This window comes from Symphalangus syndactylus, chromosome 7 (assembly GCF_028878055.3).
Source record: "Symphalangus syndactylus isolate Jambi chromosome 7, NHGRI_mSymSyn1-v2.1_pri, whole genome shotgun sequence".
In the NCBI taxonomy this organism is placed as follows: Eukaryota; Metazoa; Chordata; class Mammalia; order Primates; family Hylobatidae; genus Symphalangus; species Symphalangus syndactylus.
Window position 1 is genome coordinate 32,411,994 of NC_072429.2, and position 27,153 is coordinate 32,439,146.

A 27,153-nucleotide genomic window follows, 5' to 3' on the forward strand; every position below is an offset into this window, starting at 1 on the left:
TAGCACCGTGAAGTATCCTAGGCACGGGAAGAATGTGCACCCTGGTCTAGCTTTCTTATAGCCGGGGAAAGAAGAGGGGGCGCTGAGGGGGACCCGCCAGCGGCCGCCAAAGACAAGTCTGGCATAACCAGGCCTCTTCAGAAAACCCAATCCTGCTGGCCCCAAACCTTCTTTGGGAAGAGGGCCTTGGAGCCCTAAACTCAGAAACGTCCAGTCCCTGAACCCGGGAGCCGAGACGGATGCAGCGCCCATTGAGATGGTCACTGGATAGTCCCCCACTCTCCCCACGCCTGACTCCAGCGGCCTCCCACGCCCACGCCATATCCCCAGCTCCCACCGCACAGCTGGAAAAGCCGAGCCCAGAGAACGGCTCGGAGCTGCCCCAGGTTTCACAAACCATTCTGTGCTGAGGGTCTGCAGACTAGGGGTCCAACCCTTCTCGCTGCCACCCTGGCTCTACAGGCTCCCACCCCTCCTTAGCCCTCCCTTCTTTGAAAACATCTTTAGAGCCTGACGTTTACTTTCTTCTTCTCTGCCCAGGTTTCAACGAGGTTTGTCAGACACCTCAAATCAGCTATGGCAGAAGCAGGGTTATTATTTATTATTTTTGAATTAATCTTTTTTAAAAAATGGGAAAAATGGAATGGTTACCAACTTAAAAGTAAATTCCAGGAGTTTACTGCAAGGAAATATTGATGTTACAAAACGTTAACTATAGGACTATTCTGTTAAAGAGTGAAACACGGGAAAGAACCTGATATCCTATAATTACAGAACTGGCTCAATAAAGCCATCAGTACAGTTGGTTACTACTCAGCCATTAGAAAAAATGTGGGAATTGACATGGAAATTGTTCACGATATATTAAGTGAGAAAACGTCCTCCCACATTACACCAAACACTGTGCATTGTGACCCTTTTCATGTAAAAATAAATAAATGTTATTCGTGGAGAAAAATTGGAAGAATATACATCAAAACTTTCACACCTTTACCTCTGACTTGTGGGAATAAGGGTAATTTTGACTTTTCCTCTTGCTTAGCCATATTTTTCCTGAATGTCTTATAATGAATAAGTATTATTTTGCAATAAAAATTAAGCTGCAATTTCCTTCTAATTTCTTCTGTTGCCAGCATACTTTCAATACACCATTTATTTAACATACATTTATTGTCTGCCCACCATGTGCTAGGCACTGTGGGCATAAATACAATGAAAAGATCCTAATAACGATCAATTAACATACAACAGAAAATATTTGTCTTGAAGAGTTTATTATTCCTTGTACACAGTAAAGTCTTTTTTTCTTACATTTAAAGTCTATTGATGAATGAAATAGTAACAGCTAACATTTATAAAGAAAAGTATTTAAACTCTTAGCATGCATTATTTCATATAAGCCTCACAGGATTCCGTGAGGTCAATATTGAGGGAGCTGAGGCTCAGAGAGGTGAAGGATTTTGTCCAAGGTCACATGGATGGCAGATAGGACTTGTATCAAAGTGCAAACACAGCTGCCTCCAGAGACCTGTTTCCCCCACATCTCGGAGCACCTCTGGGTGTGTGTGTGTGTGTGTGTGTGTGTGTGTGTGTGTATACATACCTATGTGCCCAAATACAGTTTCTCTCAGTCTGATCTACCTTAGTCCCCAAAGTAAGGTAGAGAAAAAAAGAAGGAAGGAGTTATGTGAAAGGATCTGGGATTCGAATTCCAGCATTCTCCTGGAACCCTCTTCCCCTGTCAGGGCTCTGAGGGGATCCCATCTAGAAAATGAGGAAGAGGGTAGGCTCCAAGGTGCTTTCCTGTCGGTAACATTCTGATTCCAGGAATCTCCTTTCTCCTGGTGAAGAATTCAGCACGTTATTCTTTGCAGTAGCCTCTGGTGTTTGCCTGGCACATTTACCTTACCCGGGTACCTCCACTTTTATAAGCGCATTTTCCTTCCCATAATCTGCAAGAGAGCCAAGGCAGGAATGATGCTCCCCATGGACAGATGTGGGAAAGGCAAACCCAAGAGAGTTGATGTGACCAGTTCAGGGTCACACAGCCAGTCAAAGCCTGAGCCCGGATTAGAAGGTGTGCCTCAAACCCAGGGTTCTTACGGAAAAGGCACTGGATACCTTCTCTCTATGCAACCAGCGGTTAACCTTATAGTCTTGCTAAATCTTCACAAAAGAAACGAAACTAAGAAATCAGCCAGTCTCATTTTTAAATGAAGAGTGACTGAAGAGAAAAAATATGCACGTTCTAAAGTGTCTGAAACCAGCCTCCTGATTTAAACCTGATTTGTTAGAAACAAAATTTTTTCAGCTGAGAGAGTTTTTACAGCTGAGCTCTCCCAAACTCATAAAAAACTAGGTTTATATGGGAAATTGTGAAAGACTCTTAACTATAATACCCAGCGTCTAATGTAAGCAGACGTAGACACTATATAAAGCTCCTACAAATGTTATTAAAACAAACAGAAATGCACATTTATCCCCACAAAATGGACAATGGAAAGCATCGGACTTTGGAGGAGTCCTGAAAGGCTTATGTTCACGGAAATGTGAACATACCCCATAACACTGAGACCTCAAAGGTCTTTACCCACCATCCAAGCATGTCCCTCATTCACAGAAGGAGAAACTGAGGCTCACAAAGGAGAGGGACTTGCCCAGCATCTCAGGGAAGTTGTGCTCTTCTTTTCCCTTTGTTTATTTAACACCTTCTACTTCGAGTGCAGGGAACAGAACAATACAAGGGCCAGGAGTCCCTGCACAAGTTACTGAACATTTCCCAATGTCAGTTTTCTTCACAAGTTACTGACCATTTCTCAGCCTCAGTTTTCTTATCTACAAAATGAGAGCAATCATTGCCCCAACATCCTTGGGTCTGTGAGGATGGAAAGAGATAAGGCATGCAAAGCACTTAGCGTGTTGCCCATGGTAGAGCTATTTTTATTATTTTATTTAATCCTCATAACAGTCTTGTGAGGCATTGAGGGTTTCTTTTGGTTTGTTTTCTGGCTTTGGAGACTCAGGGCATATTTCCAACAGATGCAGATTTCAGCGACTTTCTCAAGGACACACTCCCAGTGAACGGATTCCTGCTTCAAAGCCCTTATAGTCCACATCATTAAGGTAACACAGGGGGTAGGCAGCCTGTAGCCGTCAAATTTCTGAAACTGTTTTAGGCAGCACTGTACAGTACAACTATCATGCAAGCTATAAGTGCAAGTCACGTAGGTAATTAAACATTTTCTAGTAGCCACAATAAAAACGAGAAGAGAAACAGGTGAAATTATTTTTAATAGTAGATTTTGTTTAACTTAATATATCCAAAATAGAATTTCAACATGAATCCATCTAAAAATTATTAGTAAGATATTTTACATTCTTTTTTTTCATACTAAGCCTTCAAAACCAGGGTTTTTTTTTGTTTGTTTGTTTTTTACTTTTTAGTTGGGGTTTCACTCTTTTTGCCCAGGCCATACTGCAGTGGTGCAGTCTTGGCTCACTGCAACCTCTGTCTCCCAGATTCAAGCGATACTGCTGCCTCAGCCTCCCGAGTAGCTGGGATTACAGGTGCTGACCACTACACCTAGCTAACTTTTTGTATTTTTAGTAGAGATGGGGTTTCAGCTTGTAGGCCGGCTGATCTCGAGCTCAAATGATCCTCCCACCTTAGCCTCCCAAAGTGCTGGGATTACAGGCGAGAGCCACCGTGCCTGGTCCAGGCACATAACTATTAAGTGGCAGGGCCGGGCTGCAGACCCAGATGCATTTGACTCGAAAACCTGCCCTTTCAGCCACTCAGTTCCATGACTCCCAGAGACAGTAGGGGGACTCTAGCTGGGCAGTAAGATGTGGAGTGCCTTTTGGAGTGTCCCACCTAGTTCCAGTTCCAAGTCTACTATGAGTCAGGTGACCTTGGTCCAGTTATCTCCTTGTGCCCCAGTTTTCTAATCTCTAAGATGGGCTAACAATATCTTTCCTCCCCGCAACAGAACTCTTGTCACGCTGAAGTGGGAAAAGGTCTTTGAAAGTCTTTTGAAGGCTGAGTGCGGTGGCTCATGCCTGTAATCTCAGGACTTTGGGAAGCCAAGGTGGGTGGATCACCTGAGGTTAGGAGTTCGAGACAAGCCTGACCAACATGGCGAAACCCCATCTCTATGAAAAACACAAAAATTAGCAGGGCGTGTTGGTACATGCCTGTAATCTCAGCTACTTGGGAGGCTGAGGCAGGAGAATTGCTTGAACCTGGGAGGTGGAGGCTGCAGTGAGCTGAGATAGCGCCACTGCACTCTAGCCTGGGTGACAGAGTGACACTTTGTCTCAAAAAAAAAGAAAAAGTGTTTTGAAACAGAAAACATATTAGCACAAGAGGCCTGGCCAAGGTCAACAGGGAGATCTAGACTGGTCCCCCAGGCCTGTACTCAAAACTGAGTGAGTTGGTGAAATGAGCTGCATGGCAATGGGCAGGTGTTTTAATCTTTCCGAGCCCCAGAGCTCTCTTCCGTAAAAGGGAAGGCAGAGGCCAGGCGCAGTGGCTCACGCCTGTAATCCCAGCACTTTGGGAGACCGAGGCAGGCAGATCACAAGGTCAGGAGTTGGAGAACAGCCTGGTCAACATGGGGAAACCCCGTCTCTGCTAAAAAAAAATACAAAATTAGCTGGGCATGGGGGTGTGCGCCTGTAATCCCAGCTACTCGAGAGGCTGAGGCAGGAGAATTGCTTGAACCCGGGAGGTGGAGGTTGCAGTAAGCTGAAATCGCGTCTCTGCACTCCAGGCTGGGCGACAGAGCAAGACTGTCTCAAAAAAATTCTCAAAAAAAAAAAAAAAAAGGAAGGCAGAATAGCGTCTAGAGGCGTTTTGAGGATCTGGGAAGCTCTTAGCCTGGTCTGGAGCAGGCGGGTGGTAAACACGAGCTGTTGTTCTTGCAGCTGTTGTGGTTGAGGTTGAGCTGCTGGGCCTGCTTGGGAAGCGACAGAGTGTGGCAGGAAAGGCGAAGACAGCGTGGCCCTTCAGGGCACCCTGAGACCCGGCTCTTGGCCGAGGGTAGAGCTCAGGCCATCCGACGGTGAGGCGTGGGAGGTGTGGCTAGGAGTGCAAGAACAGCTGGTGTGGCAGGAAAAGCACTAGCCCCAGAAGCCAAGAGAAGGGGGTTCAGTTTGCTGTGTGACCTTCGGTACTTCCTTGCCCCAGCTGGACTCTGTAAAACAAAGAAGGGGGACCAGTTCTAAGACCGTTTCTGCATGGACTCTCTAGGATGTTTACAACCAAATAACAGCATCTCTATGAGGGACAGAAAATACTCCTAGAGCCTTCCCCGTGGCCTGAGGCTACCACCGATTGAGAGGAGGGCGCCACCTGGTGGCCATACTCCCTCTTCTGCACTCTCAGCGCAGAGAAACTAGACAGGATCCCAGACTCCCCCGTGCAAGGCGAGCCCGGAGCCCCAGGACTCCCTTTCTTTAACTTCCTCTGGCAATTCAGGGGCGTTGAGAAGGGACTCAGCAAGTTCACAAAACCAGGAGTCCTGGGTGTGAGCCTAACTCCTGAGGGACGCTGGGGTTTTGTAACCCAAGATCTCTGAGGCCTTCTTCCCTAAATATGCCTTAGGGACAGGGATCCGTGTTTCCTTACTATGTGAAGTCTGAAATGCACCACACATTTTTTTTTCCTGTTCCTTTGAATAGAAGCCACTGAACAAACACAATCCTCTCTTAGTAACTCAGAATATTTCTGCCACTACTACACAGGGCTAATGGAACACAGAGGGCAGTTTCCCCCTGCACTGAATAACCCAGGTTGCTGGGATCCTGAGTTCTTCCAACAGCTTTTACCACTGTTCCATCTTCCCAGCATGGTCAATATTCCACTTCATTCTGTGGTGTAGGTTGCATGATGCACGGGGGAGTCAGACTGACATAGGCTCAAATCCCAGTTCACTGTGAGACCCTGGGTGAGTCACCTGACTTCTCCAAGCCATAGTTTTCCCATCTGAAAACTAGCAATGATAATAGCTTCTCTGCAGGTCTGTGTGAGGATTAGGACCATATATAAAGAGCCTAGCACAGTGTCTACTTCCTAGTAGGTGCTTAACAACTAATAGCTGTATTTCTACAGCTGGGCCATCCTGACCATCTTTTCATATCCAGCTTTGGAAATATTCCTCGATAGAAATATGAATAGCATACATTTGAAAAAGATATTAGCCACCAGAGATAGAACACCCTTCGCTGAAGATGAAGGAGCCTCCTTGGAACTGTTTAAATTGACTCAGCCAAGTTCAACTTCATCTAGTTTAGATAAACCCCAGTAGGCAGGCTGCGGTCTTGTGAGTAATTGATTCCCTCAGTCCTCATTCTTTGGGCTTCAGTAAGTTTCATTAGATACAGCTTCACCTTCTGGCAGTTGCTAGTGCGCGTGGCTGAGTCTGAGCTCTGCTGAACCTGTCCCAGCCCAGCTGACTGGATGGCTCCCCTTGAAGCCTGGTCCACTCCTGCATGCCCCATCACTTAGGCAGGAGAGGGTCTGGTTGGGCACAGGTGCCCTCCCACTGCTCACTTAACAAAGGCCAATCTTGCTAGTGGCTATGAGCCCTCAGGAAGTCTCTTTTAACTGTTTTAGCTTAATTAAGCTCATTACATTTGCTAAGCCTCATTGGCTTCTCTAAGACTTCAAGAGCGCATTATGCACTGCTCCTTCCTCAGAAGTAGGGTTGGCGCAGAGCTCCGAGCTTTCATCACAGATTCTATGATTTTAGTAGTGGAAGGACTACTTCCCACTCCTGTCTGAGTCTTAGCTCCTCTGAAATTCCTGGCTCCTGGAGGACAGAGTCCATTTCCTTTGGCACCTGGCCCATAGCAGATACTCAAATACTTTTGTGACCATATTTCATCAATGGTTTTTTGTTTTTTTTTTTTAATTAATAGCAGGTTTGATGACTTCAAAGTTCAAGGTCCTCATTCCAGCATGAGGCTTTCTTCTCCTCATTCACAGTCACGTCAGCCTGGACTTCCCTTCACTCTCATCTTATCAAACCTGTTTCCTTCAAGGGCCTGCTTAGGTGCTTCCTCTTCTGAGAAGCTCCCCTAGTTTTCAGAATGCCTTTTCCTTGGTATTTTCCCCTTACTCTGAATCATATAGATAGAATGTGGCTACACATGGAGTTAGCAAGTAGATGCTTTGATTTACCTATAAATATGGTCATAGCAGGGCTGGGCATGGTAGCTCATGCCTATAATCCCAGCACTTTGGGAGGACAAGGCTGGCAGATTGCTTGAGCTCAGGAGTTTGAGACCAGCCTGGGCAACAACATGGCAAAACCCCGTCTCTACAAAAAATACCAAAAAATTAGCCAGGTGTGGTGGTGCATGAGTGGTCCCAGCTACTTGGGGGGCTGAGGCAGGAGGATCACTTCAGCCTGGGAGGTCGAGGCCACAGTAAGCCAAGATCGCACCACTGTACTCCAATCACCTGGTGACAAAGTGAGACCCTGTCTCAAAAAAAAAAAAATTATATATGGTCATAGTTACAGATATGTGTGTATAAATATACATGTATACTATGTATATAAACATATATCTATACAGATACATATTCCATATAGTTGTATACAGATACTCTGTATACATATGTTTACATATATAGTATTTCTAAGCTGATATGCATATCTTTCTATGTCATTAAACATTATTTTACAATTATGACATATGTATAATGCTTTCAAAACCAGTCTCCTAGTATTTGATATACAGGCTGTTTCCAGTTCTTCACTGTTCGAAACGATGCTCTTGCGAAATATTATCTTACTCAATTAGTAGGCAGCACGACCTAGTGGACGCTGGAACCTGTTTGACTCATTCCCACCGTTTCCTGGTGACCTTGGGCAAGCCATTTCACCCTTCTAAACGATTTCTTCATCTATAAAATGGGGATAATAGTAATACTCATCTCATAGGGTTGTCAAGGCATGTACAGTGCTTACTTAACATTGGGACTGTCACATTCTAAGTGCTCAATGAAAAAACAGTACCAATTCGGGAGGCGGAAGATGAAGATTTTCTCTGTCTTCTCCACTACCAGTGTGACTTTTTTTTTTTTAATTTTATTATGATTATACTTTAAGTTTTAGGGTACATGTGCACAATGTGCAGGTTTCGTACATGTGTATACATGTGCCATGTTGGTGTGCTGCACCCATTAACTTGTCATTTAGCATTAGGTATATCTCCTAATGCTATCCCTCCCCACTCCCCCCACCCCAGTGACTTTGTATATCACTGTTTCATAGCGTGTGACGAAAACTCACAGAAGTGATGGATGACAGCGCTGTACAACACTTTAAGTGCTGCTCAAATTTAAGATTGCATTATTGTTGTTGCTTTTACTTCACTTACTACTTTCTACATGTTTCAGGAATATGCAATGTAAACTATGCGAGCAGGTAGTAAGTGCTTTGAAGGCACTTAAAAATGCTTTGCTATTTTACAGTTACTGTGAAAATGATTTGTGTTCATTATAACCAGTTTAGATGATACCAAGAAAGCACAAAGAAGAGAGTCAAATTTACTCCAAAATCACCAACCAGGACTAACCATGGTTGCCATATTAGTTGTGGCCTTTTTTAACTTGCTACCCTTGTGGTGCCCAGGGCAGAACAGGGCAGGCTTCAGCTGTTTAATAAATGTCTGTTGACCTCAACCAGATCGACTATTAACAGCAGCATGCTCCAGTTCTGTCCCTCTCAGCCAACCTCTGACAGTTTCATTAACCCCATTAAATCATGCAGGTGCCTTTACACCTCCCGGGCTTGTTAATCTCTGTTCAGCTCTGGTAAGTTAAAACCTGGCCAGAAGGTTGGATGTACCTTGTTAACCTCCATTAAACCCTATTAAGTTTCTTAACTAGAGTCCTAGTGACTTCTCAAAATCCCTCATTAAAGTTTAGGAAATCCAGTTGATTGGGACAAGGGTAACTGTTGTAGCTGCGCTGCTTCAGAGCTTGGCATTCTGAGTTCTTGGACGGTGGGGTTGACAGCAGTATCCCTAGAGCCAGGCAAGCCTTGGGGATCCATCCTGGCAGTGCCTTTAGCTCTTTGGCTCTCATTGTTACTGGGGTGAGTTCCTCAGCTTTTCTGAGACTGTATTTACACTTCTATATATTGGAGTTAATAATAGTTCCTACTTTGTATGATTGTAGTGAGATTAAATGAATTAATGCACATAAAACTATTAGCCATTGTCTGGCACGGACTGTGTACTTGATAGCTATTATTATTCCTGAATATAGAAGATCTTTGTAGACAAAAAACTGTTGAGTAAACAGAAGACTCAGTCCCAGTACTAAATAAATATAGTGTCCTCTTCTGTGTCAGGTCTTGGGCTGGAATGGTGGGTTATTTTCAGTCTGGTTTTATGCAGACTGAAGATCATCCATTTGAATGACTTAACAGTGTCAGCCACTCTGTTTGCTCAGACTCTGCCACTTCTGAGCTGTTTGATGCTGAACATAACACAGTTATAATACTTTCTTGACCAGGGCCTTAGGGGATTGGACTCAGTGGTTCCTAAACCTGGATGTGCAAATAAATTTCTGAGAGGATTTTTTTTTTTTTTTTTTTTTGAGATAGAGTCTTGCTCTGTCGCCCAGGCTGGAGTGCAGTGGTGCAATCTTGGCTTACTGCAACCTCCGCCTCCTGAGTTCAAGTGATTCTCCTGTCTCAGCCTCCCTAGCAGCTGGGATTACAGGCACGTGCCACCATGCCCAGCTAAATGTTTTTGTATAGTAGAGGCAAGGTTTCACCATGTTGGCCAGGCTGGTCTCGAACTCCTGACCTCAAGTAATCCACCCACCTCGGCCTCCCAAATTGCTGCGATTATAGGCATGAGCCACCACGCCCAGCATCCAAGAGGATTTTATAAAAACATAGTTTTCTGGGCTTCACTTGAGAAAATTCTCATGAAAGAGAGCTCAAGGGGAACTTTTAACTAGTATTTGAACAGATGATACTGAAGCTGTTCATCTCTGTGCTGGGATTGGGAAACCTCTGGACCAGATTGGTGCTTCTTAACTTTATTGAGCTTAAGTCTTACCTGGAGAAATTTTAAAGATCATTATTACTGGGACTTAGACCCTGAGCTTTTCATTCTGAGGATCTGGAATGGGGGCCCAGGAATTGGCATTGCAACAGAGCGCTTAGGGGATTCTGATGAGGGTGGGGGGTGGCAAGTGCCACACTTTCTTTCTTTTTTTTTTTTTGAGATGGAGTCTTGGTCTGTCGCCAGGCTGAGTGCAGTGGCACGATCTTGATTCACTGCAACCTCCGCCAGGTTCAAGCGATTCTCCTGCCTCAGCCTCCTGAGTAGCTGGGACTACAGGTGCGTGCTACCATGCCCAGCTAATTTTTGTATTTTTAGTAGAGACAGGGTTTCACCATGTTGGCCAGGATGGTCTCGATCTCTTGACCTTGTGATCCGCCCGCCTCAGCCTCCCAAGGTGCTGGGATTAAAACACCGGATCTCAGATGATCCGATATTTGATGTCCTAAAGCTCTATTCTGAAAAGAAAACAAAAAGGTGTCGGGTTCCTAGTGAAACTTCTGTTCTAATAGCATATTAACATGTGGGTTCATCTCCATCTTTCCATTAAATTGATATCTGTGGATCATCAAGGGATGTTTACTGCAGCAGGGAGTCAGCCAGTTTTCAAAGTGTGGGGACAAAGCACCCCTTTGCCATTCAGTGTGTGAGGACAGCAGGCAGGCCCCCATGGTTAGACACAGTATAAAAGAATGGGAGAGGCCAGGTGCGGTGGCTCACACCTGTAATCCTAGCACTTTGGGAAGCCGAGGTGGGTGGATCATGAGGTCAGGAGATCGAGACCATCCTGGCTAATACAGTGAAACCCGGTCTCTACTAAAAATACAAAAAATTAGCAGTGGCAGGCACCCGTAGTCCCACCCACTCTGGACGCTGAGGCAGGAGAATGGCATGAACCCAGGAGGCGGAGCTTGCAGTGAGCCGAGATCGCGCCACTGCACTCCAGCCTGGGCCAAAAAGTGAGACTCCATCTAAAAAAAAAAAAAAAAAAAAAAGAATGGGAGGATGGCAGAGGAGGGGAGGCAACTACTTATGCTAAGAAACACGGTATGAAAACTGGAACTTCCTTTGCTTTCTAAAGCAAGTCAGGGACCCTGTAAATGATGGTGTCCTTCAGCAACAATCCATCACTAATTCTGTGAGCTCCTTGGTGAGAGCCAGGACTCCCTGTCCTCTCAAATATCTCATGAAAAGCCACCCTCCCCACTCCTTACAGGGGAGTGGAATGGGAGAGGAGAAGGATGTGGGAAGGGGAGGATCTGCACTTTTAAAATTTCTGTAAGGCTTAAAATTTTAGAGCTAAGATGTATTACTTCTATGTAACTAATATGATAAAGACAAATATTTACTGCACTTCTCCCTTTTCATTCTGCTGAGGACAAACCTGTGGTAAAGTGGCATTAGAGACAGGTTTGAAGTGGGAGACCTGAACTTGAGGCTTGCCTTTCTCTTCTCTAGCACTGTGAGGACAGGCGAGAGGCGTCATCCGGTAGCCTTGGGGACCTCCACCAGTAACGTGCAGTCATATTGCCCTAGCTTCTCAAGCTGTAGTATCCCTAGGGAATTTGCTACTATGCAGATTCTGATTCAGTAGACGGCCAGCAGGAGGGGCTGGGAGATTCTGCATTTCCAACAAGTGCCCAGATGATGGACCAACTTTAAATAGTAAGACTCTATTGTAGGTGAAGAAACTCCAGGTCACACGCTGTTAAAAATGTCTTTGAGACATTTAAACATTGGGATGTTTACATGAAGATCTGGATTTCCAGCTTCTCCAGTCAAATTGCAAGACCTGGTCACACAGGGCTGGTGTGCCCATAAGGCTACAGTAGCGGGGAGCTGAGTAGTGGCTGCCCTTAGAAGGGACCTGAGTTTCCCAGTTTGCAGCTCACTCTCTGCAGGTATTTCAATGTGCAATCAATCCTCCATCCAGTTTATTTAGATGGAGAACTGAAGATCCAGAGTGAGAACTCTTATTTGCCCAGGGCATCCAGTACACTACATGGAAGTTGAGCTCCAGACTCAGGCTGTTGGACCCAGTCAGTCTCTTTCCAGGTAAGTGAATGGGATAGCAGTACTGGAACTTGGGCCTAACCTTCTGGGATCTAAACTCAGTGTGCACTAGGAATGTAGGTGCTAGTATTTGGAGCTGGGAGGAAAGACCACTGTCATTAATCACTGTAATACACTGCCAGGGGCTAAATGTGGAAGTGAAAGTATCTGAATTCTATACAAAAATTCAAAGGGAAGACAGAGGGTCTCTTACTCATTCAGATTATTTATTAAGAGCAGAAGTCGGGCCATCCCATCTGTGTGATATTGCAACATGAAAAGTCACATACATACTAAGGAGACCCCATAGAATTGAGAGCCTTTCAACAGTACAGAGCCATAGATTACAAAGTTAAAATACAAATGATCCCCCAGATTTGGCAGGAAACAAGTACAATATGAGGAGGCCTGGAATGGAAGGGCACTTACTTTTCGATAAGGCAGTTACAAAATGGGAAAAAAAAACCCCAAAACCTCATACCCCAAAATATACTCTGATGAGCGTAGCAGACAATAGAAATGTAAAAGAGGGATCCTGTATAACCCTCTGTCATTGGCAAATGTGTGTATTAAGTGAAAGCAACGGAAGGGTTTGTGTTTTAAGATGCAAGCTAGATGAAACAACTGACTGTAGATATTTCTACCTCAACAACAGTTCATATCTTGCCCTAGGCTGGGTTCTACCTCAAAACACCAGACCCACTTTACCATTTCTAACCATAAACTTGGAAACAGTCTATAATACAATGAAAGGAATAAAAAGGCACCCCTAGAGCACCATGCTTCCCAAGGCATTATCTGGAGCTCGTCTGCCCTTCAGTTCGACTGCCCAGCTCAGTAACAGGGACCAGGAGCCAGGGCCAGCTGAATTATACAACCTCAAAAGATCGCCTGGAAGGCAGATGTCTGACCAAGAGATCACAGACCAAGCCCATTTCATGAGAATTTAAATGCTAGGACAATACTACATCTTCCACTGGGGCTTTTGAACCCTGGTTTTAAATAACAGGCTACATCTGTTTTCCCCTACCACTCATTTTGCAAAACTCAACTGGCCTAAACATTTCACTCAATCTTGAGTTGTGCAGGTTGGTCCCTGAGAGCCAGGTTGGCCTTGGGAATTTCTCCTCAATTTTAAGTTCTCAAGAATCTGAGGGCAGCCGATTTAGACTGAATTAGAGTCATCCTATAAGTCAGAAAGAAAGAATGCTAGACAGGTCAAGAGGGCCAGAGGTTGGTTCTGAGAATGCCATATGACCTCAGGCACATCTTTTTGAGTTTTAGTTTCCCCGTCTCTAAAAACGGATGATTGGACAACAGCAAGCTTAACAGACTTTCCACCTTGAAAATACAGCACTTCTCTGACGCTGAGAGCTTAAGTCCTGAAGCTTTGTTTTCTCAATAGAAACAGTGCGAAGTCCTTACAGGAATCTAAGGTACAAGCCCTGGGCAACCATGAAACCTTTAAACTTCATGCAAAGCAACGAAATTATAAATCTTCCAGCTGAACATTTTCCTGATGTTGTGAGCATCCGTTTTTGTGGGGCAAGCATAGAACTGAGTCCTCATCTGTATGAGGTTTAGCAGGCTGCTAACATCTTCTCATCCCCCTCTCCTCTCCCCAAGCTTTGGCAAGAACAAGCCAGCCAGTAGGGATTTCTCAACATTCTCCAACAAGGAACTGAGTGGACTAATACTCAGGGGTAAGGATGGTATACCAAAGTGTCCATGTCCTAGCATTGTTTCTTTCCAAAAGGCAAATGCTATGCTTTGGGACAGTGCCAGCAATTAGGTGCTTTGCCAATAATAACTTGTCCCGTGTGGCCCCCATGGGGCAGAGACTAAGATGCAAATTACAGAGAACATAGAAAAGTCAGAGGTTTACAAAGAACAGGCTTCTCCACGAGGTAGTGGGTTCTCTGTCCTCGGAGGTGTTTAAGTCTAGACTGCTCAACCCCTTGGTGGGATGGTTGCAGGTAGAATGTCAGCACCTATGTGGAGACTAGACTGGATGACTTAACAGCCCTTTCCCAACTTTGAGATCCTGTCATTGTAATGACTGAGAGCGCCTTTGGATGACTTCCATGAAGCAACTGCTCTGGGATCTACACCGGGCAACAGCCTCCCTCAGTAGGCAAGGCCCCCAGAGTAAGTTCCTTCTTACATCCCCTCCCTCCCACCAGGCAGTTGCCCTGCAGGATATTAACAAAAAACTTCCCACAAAATAAAGAGCCAAAACACCAAAATTAGATGCAACACTGCAGCTGCAAACAATTGTTACTATCTGTTCTCTGAAAGGCTAGCAGTGACTAGTTAGCTATGACAGGAACATCTAACGACTTGGCAGCTGTAACACGTAAGTAAAATTCCTCTTCATTTTACAACACCGGTCTTGAATCCTTTGGTTTTTAATCTTTCATGAGATTCAGCTATGATCTTTTTTCTATGCTGTTGCCAACCTAAGAGTTTGCTCCTTGAAGCAAGAAGTTTGTCCATTGGTTTTTAAAACATCTTAAAACAACATGAATGGCAGGATACTGATGTTTCCATGTGAGAACCTTCAGGGCATATCAAAGAACCATACCAGGCTGGAACTGAGGCAGGAACCGTACTCTTTAAGAAGACAACGCCAGTTCTGGATTTCAAATTCCAGTTTTGCCCAGAAGCACCAAGAGGAAAGAAGGCAATGCTGCTACGTCACAGGTGGAGAGAAGCACAAGAGTCCTTGATGGATGGTATAAAACTGGAACAGCCAAAATGAACACTGCTTTCCCCACACCCCACTGCTCCCTGAAGCCAGACCCCGTTGCTCTGGAGGGCTTGGCCACTTCTCACAGGCAGGAGTCCCTTGCCCACAGATAGAGCCATCAGAAACTGCAGAAGAGGCTAAGGTGAGTGGTTTAGTGGTTTGATGAAAGAATAGATTTCTGGACCTAAGAAAAACATAGGTTCAAATAGCTTTGTCTTTTCTCTCACTTGACCTGTTGAAAGGTCAGGTTGAAAAGGTTGAAAAGATGCCCACAACCTCTACTTTCCACAAGCACCTCTCCTTAGAGGAAAGACAAGGGACCCAAGTGCACACACAGCATCTGGCTGAAGGTAAAACGTTTCCCCAGGTTTCGCTTTGGAACAAAGATTCTTTCAGACACACTTGAACAGATGGATCCTACCACCATATATTCTTGTGCAGAAGCTATTGTCTCTCTCAACTGGGAAAACAGATTTGCTGCTAAAGAAATAGCGATGTGACCTACACGCCCACAATTCTGGTTTACATATCAGAAAAACACACTTTTTTACTCATTAAGATATGGACATTTCCATGGAGCAAGTTAACAATGCCTTAACCTGCAGGCCCCATCTGCCCCTCAGCCTTCTTGATGCCTGTATCAACATCCTTCAGCTGTAAGCAGGGAGAGAATCTCTAAACACATAGTGAATGTGAATGACTGAAAACACTCACAGAGCACTGGACATGCCATCCATAGCCAGGAGGCATACCAAAATAGGATGTCCTCACAGTCCAGAGTATATTCTATGTACAACCATTTATACATATTTAATTTAAAAGGCTGCAATCTGCTAGACATGCATTTTGAACACAGGCAAAAGCTTTGCTGCAATGGAACATACTGCATTTTAGTGAGCGTGGTGACCCTGTCCCCATTCCACAGAAAGCGTGGTACTCTGCTCCACAGAACTGAGACCTTTGGACACTCCACCACCCTGCTCAGTAGGGGGTTTAGTCCTGACTTCTCTGTGATGGTGCTCAGATTAAGCCATCTGTGAAACTCTCTGCCAGGCCAGGCTGTCCATTGTTCTTATTATTTAAGGCTTAAGAAATAACTCAGAATTGAAACTGAGTAGGAAAATGACACCTTTGACCATATGTCACGATGGTCATAAATTAGAATCCAAATCCTTTTCTTCTTACTCCCACCCTCCTACCCCATACCCTCTGCTCTCCATTACACAGATTAAAGAATTTTGCAAAAGCATATTTTTGGATATAAAGCTTTGTTTTCACAGGATACTTTGGCTCTGATATAATTAGACTGAGGAGTTCAATGTTTTGAACAACAAAAAAAATTAGGTAATTTTCAAAAATTATTTTAGCAATCTTTCTCCCTAAGAGGGAGGCAAATTGTTCACAAAAATGAGCATCAGATGGAATTGACCTTTGTTGCCCAAACTCATGATTTGCTGATGACCACAGCCCAGGGAGTCAAGGCCAGCCAGACTTTCAATCCTAAGCTGGACCTCTGGGCAGGAATCACATGGCCCCTGGCAGCTTGCATGGTGGTTGTGAACTTAGGATGAAAACTTCTAAAAACACTTGCCCCAAACTACTAAATATGTCAGTGTGTCAATGCATTTATTACCAAGAAGCTTGGCTGAAGTCATAATATCTAACTGCACCCCAAAGAGTGAAGAATAGTGGGGTGCATAAGGGACCGTATCTTCTGTGAGGGTCTCTATATCAGTGTTTCTGGAACCTCAATGAATAGTTTTGCATGTGCAACTGTCCTGAAATCCTTATCTGATCAGAAACTTCCTTGTTGGTGCATCAGGATTTCCTCCACATTCTCGCAGTTAAATGGTGAGCAACAGAAATGGCAGAGGTCTCAGTAATGAGTGGTGTGAAGCAGATGTTACAAGGCTGGCACTATTAGTGACAGCTCAATTAGCCAATACCTACTGGTTGAGTGCCTACTGTGTACAAGGCACAGGGTGAGTGAGGGGGACCAGTGTCAAACTGATCTGCTGATAAATGACAAAGCTTGCAACAAAGCGGGCGGGATATCTATGTTGCCAGCGGGCAGCATGCAAGTCCACATGTGGGTCTGCTCATGCACTTCCACGGTCAATTGCACCTTGCTGCTATTCCAAGCTACAGCTCACACGTGGCAGCCTGGTGGATAAAGTGATTACCAAAATATTTCTTATCCCACATTTCCAGTAGAATTGATTTAATGCTTTGTTGAATGCTGAAATACATAGTTTTTAATTCTTTTAATGATCCTGATTTTTTTAGTCCAGAGTTATCTTAAAAGTCTTTCTATACACATGCTGAATCATGAGAATATAATCCTCCTGACCAAAAAGATTTACAGTATTCATCATTCAAACTTTTTTATTTACAATAATATTTAACAGTCTTTATGGGCTTAAATGTAGCAGATATCACCTGTGCATCAAGCATTACACTTCATTCCTTTAAGGATGTGCTTCATCCTCACTCAAGCTGCTTGCCACCCTCCGATTTCTGGTCCAGTCTACTCTTGTTACTCTTCACCATGTAGATGAAGTAGGCAAGGGTCTCTTTTTCATTCACAGGTATGTTCCTGAAGTGTCGACTCACAGTCTATGCGGGGGGAAAATACCAAAGTTCCTTAAACCATGCATAAATCACACCGCAAATTCTACATTGTACAAAGAAGGGAACGGAGTTGTTTGCATGCTGTGGTGGGAATGACAAATGCCGAAGAACTTCCTGCCGTGTGCGGAACTCAGAATGCCCTTTGCCCTTCCTCCCCAGGGGTGTAGGTGGTTTAATTTCCAGGACCCAAAAGTGGCTTTTTAACTACAACTCTTCCAAGGTGCAGTTCTATTTCAGTGGCAGCCAACCACCTGTCATGGCATGATTTCACAGTCATACTCATGCAGGAGAGACTGGGACTGCTCTGGTTTGGCCAGCTGCTACCAAACCTCTCAGGCCTTGAAAGTGGGAAGAAATATGTCTTTAAAAAATTGTGGGGCAGGCACGGTGGCTCACACCTATAATCCCAATGCTTTGGGAAGTTAAGGCGGGAGGACTAGTTGAGGCCAGGAGTTCGAGACCAGCCTAGGCAACACAGTGGAGACCTCATCTCTACCAAAAAATTAGCCAGGTGTCGTAGCATGCACCTGTGGTCCCAGCTACCACAGGAGGTGAGGCTGAGGTGGGAGGATCACTTGAGCCCAGGAGGTTGAAGCTGCAGTGAGCAGTGACTGCACTACCGCACTCCAGCCTAGGAGACAGAGCGAGACCTTGTCTCAAATAAAAATTGTGGTAGGCTGGGCATGGTGGCTCATGCCTGTAGAACATCAGGAAGGTTTTGAAATGATTAATCTGACACACAAAATGATCATATCTATAAAGCATCTTGCTAAACCAGGCACAGTGGCTCACGCCTGTAATCCCAGCACTTTGGGAGGCTGAGGTGGAAGGATCGCTTGAGCCAAAGAGAATCACTTGAGCAACATAGTGAGGCCTAGCTACTCTGGAGGCTGAGGGGGGAAGGAACACTTGAAGCTGGTAGGTTGGGGCTGCAGTGAGCCCAGACTGAGCCACTGCACTCCAGCCTGGGTGATAAGGCAAAACCCTGTCTCCAAAAAAAAAGAATCTTGCAAAAAAGATTCAAACAAATGAACACTCAGGACTTAGAATCTGGAGTCATGAGCTCCGAGGCTCAATTCTGCTATTAACTTGCTGTGTGATTTTAAGCAAATCCTTTCCTCTTTCTGTGCCATGGTTTCTTTTCTGGAACTGAGGCCTTTGCAGGTCTAAAGCTATGGGGTTCTAAATTGTGCCAAAGAGGAATACAGAGTTGCTTCCAGAACTTTGGAGGAGATTACAATTAGCAGACACACAAGGTAAGGGAGAATCAGGGTAACCATCAGAAGCAGCACAATGCTGGCTCTCTTTAGAGGGCAATTTTGTCTACCTACTTCTGCTAACTGGGCCTTATTGAAGCCTGGTCTGGTCTGCAACTTGTAGTGTCGTTTATAACGTCGTAGGGTGTTCACTTGCAGCTGGAACAGATCAACCTAGGGAGAAGAGGAGAAAAATGTTATCCATCACCTGACCAACCAGGACTCACCAAGAGCCCACTATGTGCCTAGCACTACACTAAGGTAGGGGTGAGGATGGGAGGGCTTCAAAAGAGGTCTTAGAAATGGTCCACTGACGACTAGTAACTGGCTGGGAGGGCAAAAATAACAGTAGAAAAACTGTTCTGGCTGGGGTGGGCTGATCTCACAAAACTGGTGGAAAAGGTAAAGCTTAAGCTAAGGAGGAACAGGGTCTGATCAGGCACCGAGAAACAGGGTAGGGAATAGGGGAAAAGATCAGAGCACAGAAAGCTGAGAGAGGCACAGATGGGCAAGGGGGTCACAGGCAACTGTGATGGGTTTAAAAGGTGAGAATGGATGGTAGCACATCTAGAAAAACAGAGCTATCACAGAGGGTGGAGGGTGATGGCGCAGGATGGGTCTGGTGGTGGTTGTTGGGAAGACTGATGGGGGGATACGGAGGGAGATGCTATAGCAACAATCAGAGTGAGATGAAGAGGTTGAGCTTTGGAGTGGCCGTGATGCTAGAAGGGGCACCAAAGATGGAGAGCAAAGGCAAAAACCAGAGACATCCTGGAGGAAGACAGGTCAGAACGAGGCGGCGACCAGATAGAGGGGCACAAAGGAGGGCAGTGGGAAGAACTGTTATCCTCCAATAGCTCTTTCCTAGGCCCAGCCTTCTGGTATTAGAATCCTTAACCTCCCTCCACAGAAAGTTCAAAAGTTATTGTAGTGAATGTGCAAACCAGCAGGTTAGGGTTGGGGTCTTTGCAGATGACTGGATAACAGAGGGGAAGGGACCCCCCATTTTTGTTTCTAACAAAGGAAGAGAGGAAAGCTGCATAGTCATGAAAAATTGAAGGCCCAGAAAGTTGGGCTGCCTTTACCTGCCTCTAAAAGAGCTGTTCTTGCTTCAGGCAGGTGGAGAGCACTTAAAAACAAAATGAATGATCAATATGAGGGGCCAAAGTCCTTCATTCTTTTTCAAAACATTCCTCAAAACCTTTTTTTTTTTTTTTTTTTTTGGTGAAAACCACTTAGAAATCGAATACGTCCATTTCTTTATAAAATAACAATAATGTTAAAGGCAACAGCAAGATTCTGTAAACCAACATTGGAAAAGGGGACACAGGGAGGGGCAGAGGGAAAGGGCCAAATTTTCAACGGTTTCCTCCACATCTGCAGACAAAGGCCCGCCTACTCTTTCTATTCCTACACAGTCATTTTCACTCTGAGTGCTAACAGGCGGTTGCCTTATGAAATATTCATGTGTCAAATATTCAATGTACAATATAAACGGTTCTTCTCTTGCTGAGTCTTGAGTGAAAACAATTTAGTAGAAAGAAAATCCAATATTCCTTCCTGAAGCCTCACTTAATAGACATGGGCACCTGAAGGGAAGGCAGCCTTCCAGTTTGAGCAGCCTAGGTCTCATGGTCTAGCGCAGTGGTTCAACACAGGACGATTTTGTCTTGTAAAGGAGGTATGACAATGTCTGGAGACACTTTTTGTTTGTCATGACTCAGGGCGGTGATGGGTAGAATCTCATGAGAGGATGCTGCTGAGGCATGCTGATAAATATCCTACAATGCAGAGGACAGTCCCCACAACAAAAATTAGCTGACCCCAAATGTCAACAGTGCTAGAGTTGAAAAAACCAGGTCCAGTTTAGTCAACTTTGAAATGGATCCTTAGGAACAGCCTGGACTAGGTGTCAAGAAATCAGTGAGAGAAAATCAGAGCTGGTAGGAACTGATGACTTACACCTTCATTTTTTGGGGAAGAGACTTCTCCCAAACCATCACACGCTCTCTAAAGGCATAAACAAGGTTTAAAAAAAAGTGACACTGTGGTTGTATTTACGCATTCGTCAAGGGCGTCTTGCAGAAAAGCAGCGTGGTCTACTGGAAAGGGCCCTAGACTAGAGCCTCCAAACTATATACATGACTTCGGCTCTCTGTGCCTGTCTGTAAAATGATGGGGCAGTCTGACCAGTGGGTGTCCAAGCTTTTAGCTCTCAGATTCCGTATTACTATAATTCACTTTTCAAATAATCCACAGCAAAACAAAGGGACTAAAATTACTTCTTAACACAAAAAGCAGACCAGGCCAGAGGTGAGGATCAGATTAGAATCCATTCTTCCAGCTTTCGCAACTGATTTCTTTGACCTTTACCTCAGGAATGTCAGTGTCGTGCTCGGGAGAATCTCCGCCATCGTCACTTGTCTTCCTCTTCCTTTTATTTCGGACACTCTGGATGAAATTTTTGTGAAAATCACAGATATATAGGTGCCTTACCTGATGGAGAGAAAAATCAAAGTCAGAGTTGGCCAATTCCTTGGAGACAGCAATAGGTATCTGTCAAATTGCGGGGTTTCCTTCCATTGCAGGGCATTGGAGAGATAGATGGAAGCCAAGATGTAGGCCATCATTCCCAGAAGCTCACTACTGAGTTGCAGAAGAACACAAAGAGAACACTAACATCACACTTGGCGGCATATCATACACCAAACCACCAGTGAATGGTGAAGACAGTAAATGGTACAGATTCAGCAAAGGAAGAGATCCCTGCAACAGAGATGCTCAGGGTGAAGGGCCCTGACTAAAAGGGAGGACTTTAGGCAGACAGGAAGCATTCCTGATGGGTAGGAGTGCCAAGACTTTAGAGTTTCCAATGGAGGATGACACAAAGAGTGAGTGAGGAGGCCCAGGGTACACTGTCAGTTGGGTGATGATGGCTGCCCATGTAGAAGCATAATGAAAAAGTGAGGCATCAGGGGGGTGGGCATGAGAACAGCTTAGACTTTCCTTCCGACAAGACAGAGTCCCTCAAGGAAGCAGGGAGTGATGTGACATTTTTAGAAGACCTGTAGGAGTCATGAACTTATAGTGGACTGGAATGCACTGTCCTGGGGAGGAGGAAAGCAGGACACAAGGGACTGTGGCAATGGTATTTGGGACACTCTATTTTTACACTTACAATAGCTACTATTGTAGGATAATAACTCTTTGAAAAACTTTGTTTCTATGTGTCAATTTATAATTCTTGCATTATCTCACATCTGATCCACAAAGAAAAGTGGAAAAAGATGCGGAAGTTCTTACAAGGTAGAACCACATACAAGAAGGTGGATACTACAGATTTTCTAATACAGGCTGGAGGCACACTGGTAAGTGAAGGTGGCAGCAACAGCTAAGGCATGAAGAATCCTCGATGGCTGGCTGGAGGAACCACTGAAAAACCTTACAGAAACTGAATGCCCAGCAAACGACTTGGGGTTGTTGATACTGAAACAGCTGTTGCACAAATGTTCTGCAGAGACTTCTGAATTTGAGTTTATTCCTTAAATCCTTAAAGATAAAAGTAAGCTGGCAGGAAATCTGCATCAATTAATTCAGACCTTTTCATGGAGAAAATAATGAAAACTATTTATTCAGATGAATGATCACTTTCATGTGGCTGGATTAGTGAGTCATGAGTACTTTTAAGTTTATACTGTGATGGTGTCTTACAGACAGGAGGTACTCGAAAAATGTTGAGGTACCAATATAGGGAGTCTCCTATATCTAAAAGTGGCTTAGGCTAATGAAAGCCACCACTTACATGGTTACAAATTGGGATAGCTTTGTCAGATTCAACTCTGTCAAAGGACTTTCGAACACAGCACATGCCACTGTCCCAAAGAATCCCACCTAGCTGATGTATATACTACCGGACATGCTTTTCTCCAGGAGGAAAGCACAACAAAGCACACCCTGCATCCCTGAGAGGAAGCTAGCCCTCCATGTTAGCTAGACTGGCGAGTCCACTCAGATCAACTGCTCTTCAAGTTCACAGTAACAAACTTCATAGGAGAACAGGGAGAATAGGTGGCTTCCTAAAGCTTTGGCTGGGAGATTTCAGATCAGGACAATAGAATAACGGAATCCTAGCTGTAAGAGAACTTAGCAATCACTAGTGCAATCCCACTGACCCCAATCCCGTTTTCTAGATGGGTAAAATGAAGCCATCCAGAATGAGGAAATGACCTGGCCAAGGTCACCCAGGCCTTCTGCCCCCACCCAGTACATGTCTTTTCCTACTCTAGCATTTTCCTTTATACTATTCTCAACTTCCACTTTTCTCCAGAAAAACAAAAGCAGAAATATGTCAACTGGAGGTATATTAGTATTTTAATAGATCACAGAACACTGCCAAAGTCTATATAAAATGAGTTAAACAGCCTGAGTTGAATTTTTGGTGTTATTTAAAAAAGTTCTCTGCTAGACTCTCTTACAAGATAAATAATCATTTTCTCCTTAACCATTTTCAAGTACATACTGGTTTTCAGAAATTTCAGAGCTCAGTGGCCTTTGGGAGTGGGGTTGGGGCAGGAGGGTGGTAGCAAAGTCTCTAGTTTTTTTTTTTTCCTTCACTTTCTGCAATAGCTAAAAATTCTTGTAACACAGCAGTTACTTGGAATTGAATTTCTGCCCAAGCCTGTGAGAAAGAAATAGAATCCCTTTCAGAAATAATGACTCCACAATACCACCTTAAAACAAATTTTGAGTGATTCCGCCTGGAAACCTTACTCCCTCAGAAGTATTACCTTTTGGGAACACTAATGCTAGGCTCAGGCTGTCCTTCTTCTAGACAGTGTGTGTGAAATGATCAGCATAGCTCAACACAGGTTTTCCAGTAGAGTCAATGGGTAAACAAAGGGAGTCCCAGTTGCAGCAGCAAAATCATTCAGATGGGAACGCATCCAGTGATCTAAAAGGACTGGAAGATTCTATCTTTTAAGGACTGAAAATTATTATTATAAGCTGCTCAAGTAAAGCAGCTTTTAACAACCTACACGGAAGGTAGGCAGTGTTTCTAAGCGGATGAATTCATTGCCATAAGCATTTCACCTCAACATGTGACCTAACAAGGGATCACCTTGGTGTCTAGCCCCTTGTTTGTTCTCAGATAATTTCCATTCATGCATTCATTGATAGAGATTTGTAGTAAGAAAGCCATTAACTCTCCCAACCACTTAAAAATAACACCTGTCCATGCAAGAGCTGCAACTGTATCATAATGATTAACTTAAAATGGGGGTAGGAGGGAAGAGTCTGAAAGAAAGGACAGGGGGCTGGACGCAGCGGCTCACGCCTGTGATCCCACAACTTTGGGAGGCCTAGGCAGGTGGATCATTTGAGGTCAGGAGTTCAAGACCAGCCTGTCCAACATGGTGAAACCCCATCTCTACTAAAAATATAAAAATTAGCCAGGCATGGCGGCAAACGCCTGTAATCCCAGTTATTCAGGAGGCTGAGGCAGGAGAATCGCTTCAACCCGGGAGGCGGAGGTTGCAGTGAGCCGAGATCTTGCCACTGCACTCCAGCCTGGGCGACAGAGTGAGACTCCGTCTCAAAAAAAAAAAAAAGAAAAGAAAAAGAAAGGACAGGGGAGATTTTTTATTAGAGACTTAATGAAGACTTATGTATAGGGCTTGGAAGTAAATTAGATAATATGTTTAAGAAATTAACCAGCCTCTTAAGTGCTGTATCTGACACCCTCACTTCCTATCTCTGGGCCTGTCTCAACCCTAAAATCAGAGAGGAAACGTGCACTCCCTTTCAGTTTAACAAGCAGTCTCTGATTTCCCCCAACTGTGGAGAAATTCTGATTCTAAAAGAGAATGGATGTTAACCACCTAAGCTCTTAGCTAGTCTACCTGAATATTAAATATCCCCTTAACTCATTTCCAATTCCTAATCGTGAAGCAATCACTTAGGGCTTGCAGCAACAGATGTCAAACTAAAAAGTTCTTAATTGGTTGACAATAGGCACAGTTTCAGAATTGTTAACTAGAAGTGGTGAAGTCACACAGGAGAAGTTTCCTATAATAAGCCACAAAGAGCAGGGCAATCCGATTTAAATTTAAATACCTACCCCCTTATTTCAAAAGAAACTACCACTAAGAAAATTGATTTTTCTTCCCCCTCCAGCCACATCGACTGCAAGAGCCATTTCCCAAGACCTGCCCTTGGCCTTATTTCTGTCACATCCTAGAAAAACCCATTCCCACAGCTGCCTGCGAAGCAGCTAGCTCGGTGACACTCTGCAGATACCGAGGCTGCGGGAGCCAGGGAAGTAACTGCCACCTTTCTCTGTCTGAAGGAATAACAGGGTTCCTAGAAGGAGAGAGAAGTTGGAAAAGAGACGGGTATCTTCATCACCCCCCGGCTCCGATTCTTGCTCCTTCAAGAGCCAACAAAATTAACCCACCTCTCCCTGCTCTAAAGTCTAAACCAACAAAACAAGTTGGAAACTGCTGTCCAATCCTCCCAGGCAGCAGGAGTCCTGAAGCCCCCGCCCCCATCCTCCCGGATCTGGGTAGAATCACAGTCAGAGCATGTCAGCGCTGGAGCGGCCTTTGAAATGCCGAGTCCAACTCAGTTCTGCAGAGCCGGGGCGGCGAGGCCCACGGCGGGGAGTGCCCGGGGAGTCCCGACTGGACCCCGGCGCAGCGGACGGAGCGCTGGGGCCGCCGGGGCCCAGACGCGAGCGGGGGCGGACTCACGCTCTTGTCGATGTCCAGCTTGAGTTTCTTCTGCGAGATGCTCTTCTGGACCCTCTTGCTGAAGGAGGCGTTGCCCGCGGGCCGGACGCAGCGCTCGCCGTCCTCGATGAGGCAGCAGCTCTGGCCGTAGCCCGGGGCGGCGGCGGCTGGGGCGGCGGGGGGCCCTTCGCGGCTGTCCTCCTCCGTGCTGAAGCCGTTCATCTCCCCGCCCCGGGCCGGTCCCTCTGGGGGAGGGTCCCCGGTAGGCCACTCCGCGGCCGCGCTTGCCGCGGGGCAGGTCGCTGAGACCCCCGCAGCCGAGGGTCCCAGAGTCCGTCTCCAGCCCGGGCGCTGCCCTGCCCCGCGTCCGAGAGGCCCGGCTCCCTCGGCCCCCGGCCCTCCGCCTCCGGAAGCCCCCTTCCTCCCGGCTCGAGGCCCCGGGGTCGGCTCCCGCGGCTCGCAGGGCCCCGCCGGGGGTCACCCGGAGGAGCCTTCTGCCGGGGGCCCAGAACCGTAACCCTGCAGCGGGGGTGTCCGGGAGGGCGTCCCAGGAAACAGCCGCTCCCCAAGGATTCCGGGCCCGGGTTGCCAGGGGGTTTCGAAGGCCCCCGCCGGCTCCCGCCTTCTTTCGGCTGTGGGGCAAACTCGCTGCCGGGCAGCTCCCCCGGGGTGGCGCGGCCTCCTCGCGCGGGGCCCGGCCTCGAACCCGCGGCACCCAGGCCCCGCGGCTCGTTCGGCCCACTCCACCTCTGCAGCCACTCGGCTGCGCCCCGAGTCCCGCGGCAGCCCCTGGGCCGCCTGGCCGCCGCCCGCCGAACGCGCCGCACCACAACAGTTCGCTCCCCCCGCCCTCCGCGGGACAGCGGAAGTCCCGCCTTCAGGCGACCATTGGTCTCATTTGCTCCCTGGGCGGGGCTGCCGCCGCCGCTGGCGCGTCCCATTGGGCGTCACCACCGCCAGTCTTCGGCGCCAGGCTACTTCCTGGACTCTGCTGGGATGGGTTCAAACTAGAGAAAGTGGAAGAGGAAAGAGTTACCCCAGCGAGAACTGGGAACCGGGCCGCAGACTCTCCGGCCCCGAGGAGAGATGGTGAGCAGCGGCCTGGCTGGACCGAGGGCCAGACTCCAGGAACAGAGCAACACATTCGGGGACAGACAGTAAAGACGCGGAGGGGGACGCTGAGGGACAGACTTGGGAGGAGCGGCATATGAGGGGACCTAAAGAAGATAGAGGTGCTGTCAGGAGAGGGGCGGACTAATAAAATGAAAGGGTCAGGGCCAGAGGACTCGCGGATCCATGGGAGGAAAGGTGGGTGAAATAGGACGGAAAGCCAGTCATGGCGGGAAAGACAGAGGGACAACCCCATACAGATACGTGGAAAGACATGCGGAGGAGGTGATGGGGGGGATCTTGCAAGGTAGTTGCAATATTGGGGGTGGCCGATAACTTCCAGAGTGTGGAGAGTGGGACTGGCTTGGACGGCGCGGAAAGAAAAGGAGAGGGGGAAAGGAGACCCCGAGGGGTTTGGGCGACCCCTCCACTGGGAAGAATGGGAAGTCCGAATGAGGTCTGGAGGGTGGACTAGGTGAGCCGCGGGCAAGAGGAAGGGCTTCAGGGGAGATGAAGTGAAGGCTGGGAGTGGGGGCCA

The 27,153-nt window shown here is 46.1% G+C and overlaps 1 protein-coding gene across 3 annotated transcripts; it reads right to left on the reverse strand.

Annotated features, from left to right (window-relative positions):
* Positions 1-12,347: 12,347 nt before the first annotated feature.
* Positions 12,348-26,335, reverse strand: SAP30L (SAP30 like). 3 transcript variants are annotated; one of them, XM_055285528.2, is made up of 4 exons: positions 25,527-26,335; positions 21,151-21,273; positions 18,853-18,951; positions 12,348-17,506 (listed from the first exon to the last, which is right to left on the reverse strand). In XM_055285528.2, the coding sequence occupies exons 1-4, from the start codon at positions 25,725-25,727 to the stop codon at positions 17,378-17,380; spliced, it is 552 nt and encodes a 183-aa protein (XP_055141503.1). In that variant the 5' UTR covers positions 25,728-26,335; the 3' UTR covers positions 12,348-17,377. The 3 variants fall into 3 exon arrangements, with proteins under 3 accessions (XP_055141503.1, XP_055141505.1, XP_055141504.1); XM_055285530.2 differs by lacking the exon at positions 21,151-21,273 and having other exon boundaries at positions 18,853-18,936; XM_055285529.2 differs by lacking the exon at positions 21,151-21,273.
* Positions 26,336-27,153: the final 818 nt, after the last annotated feature.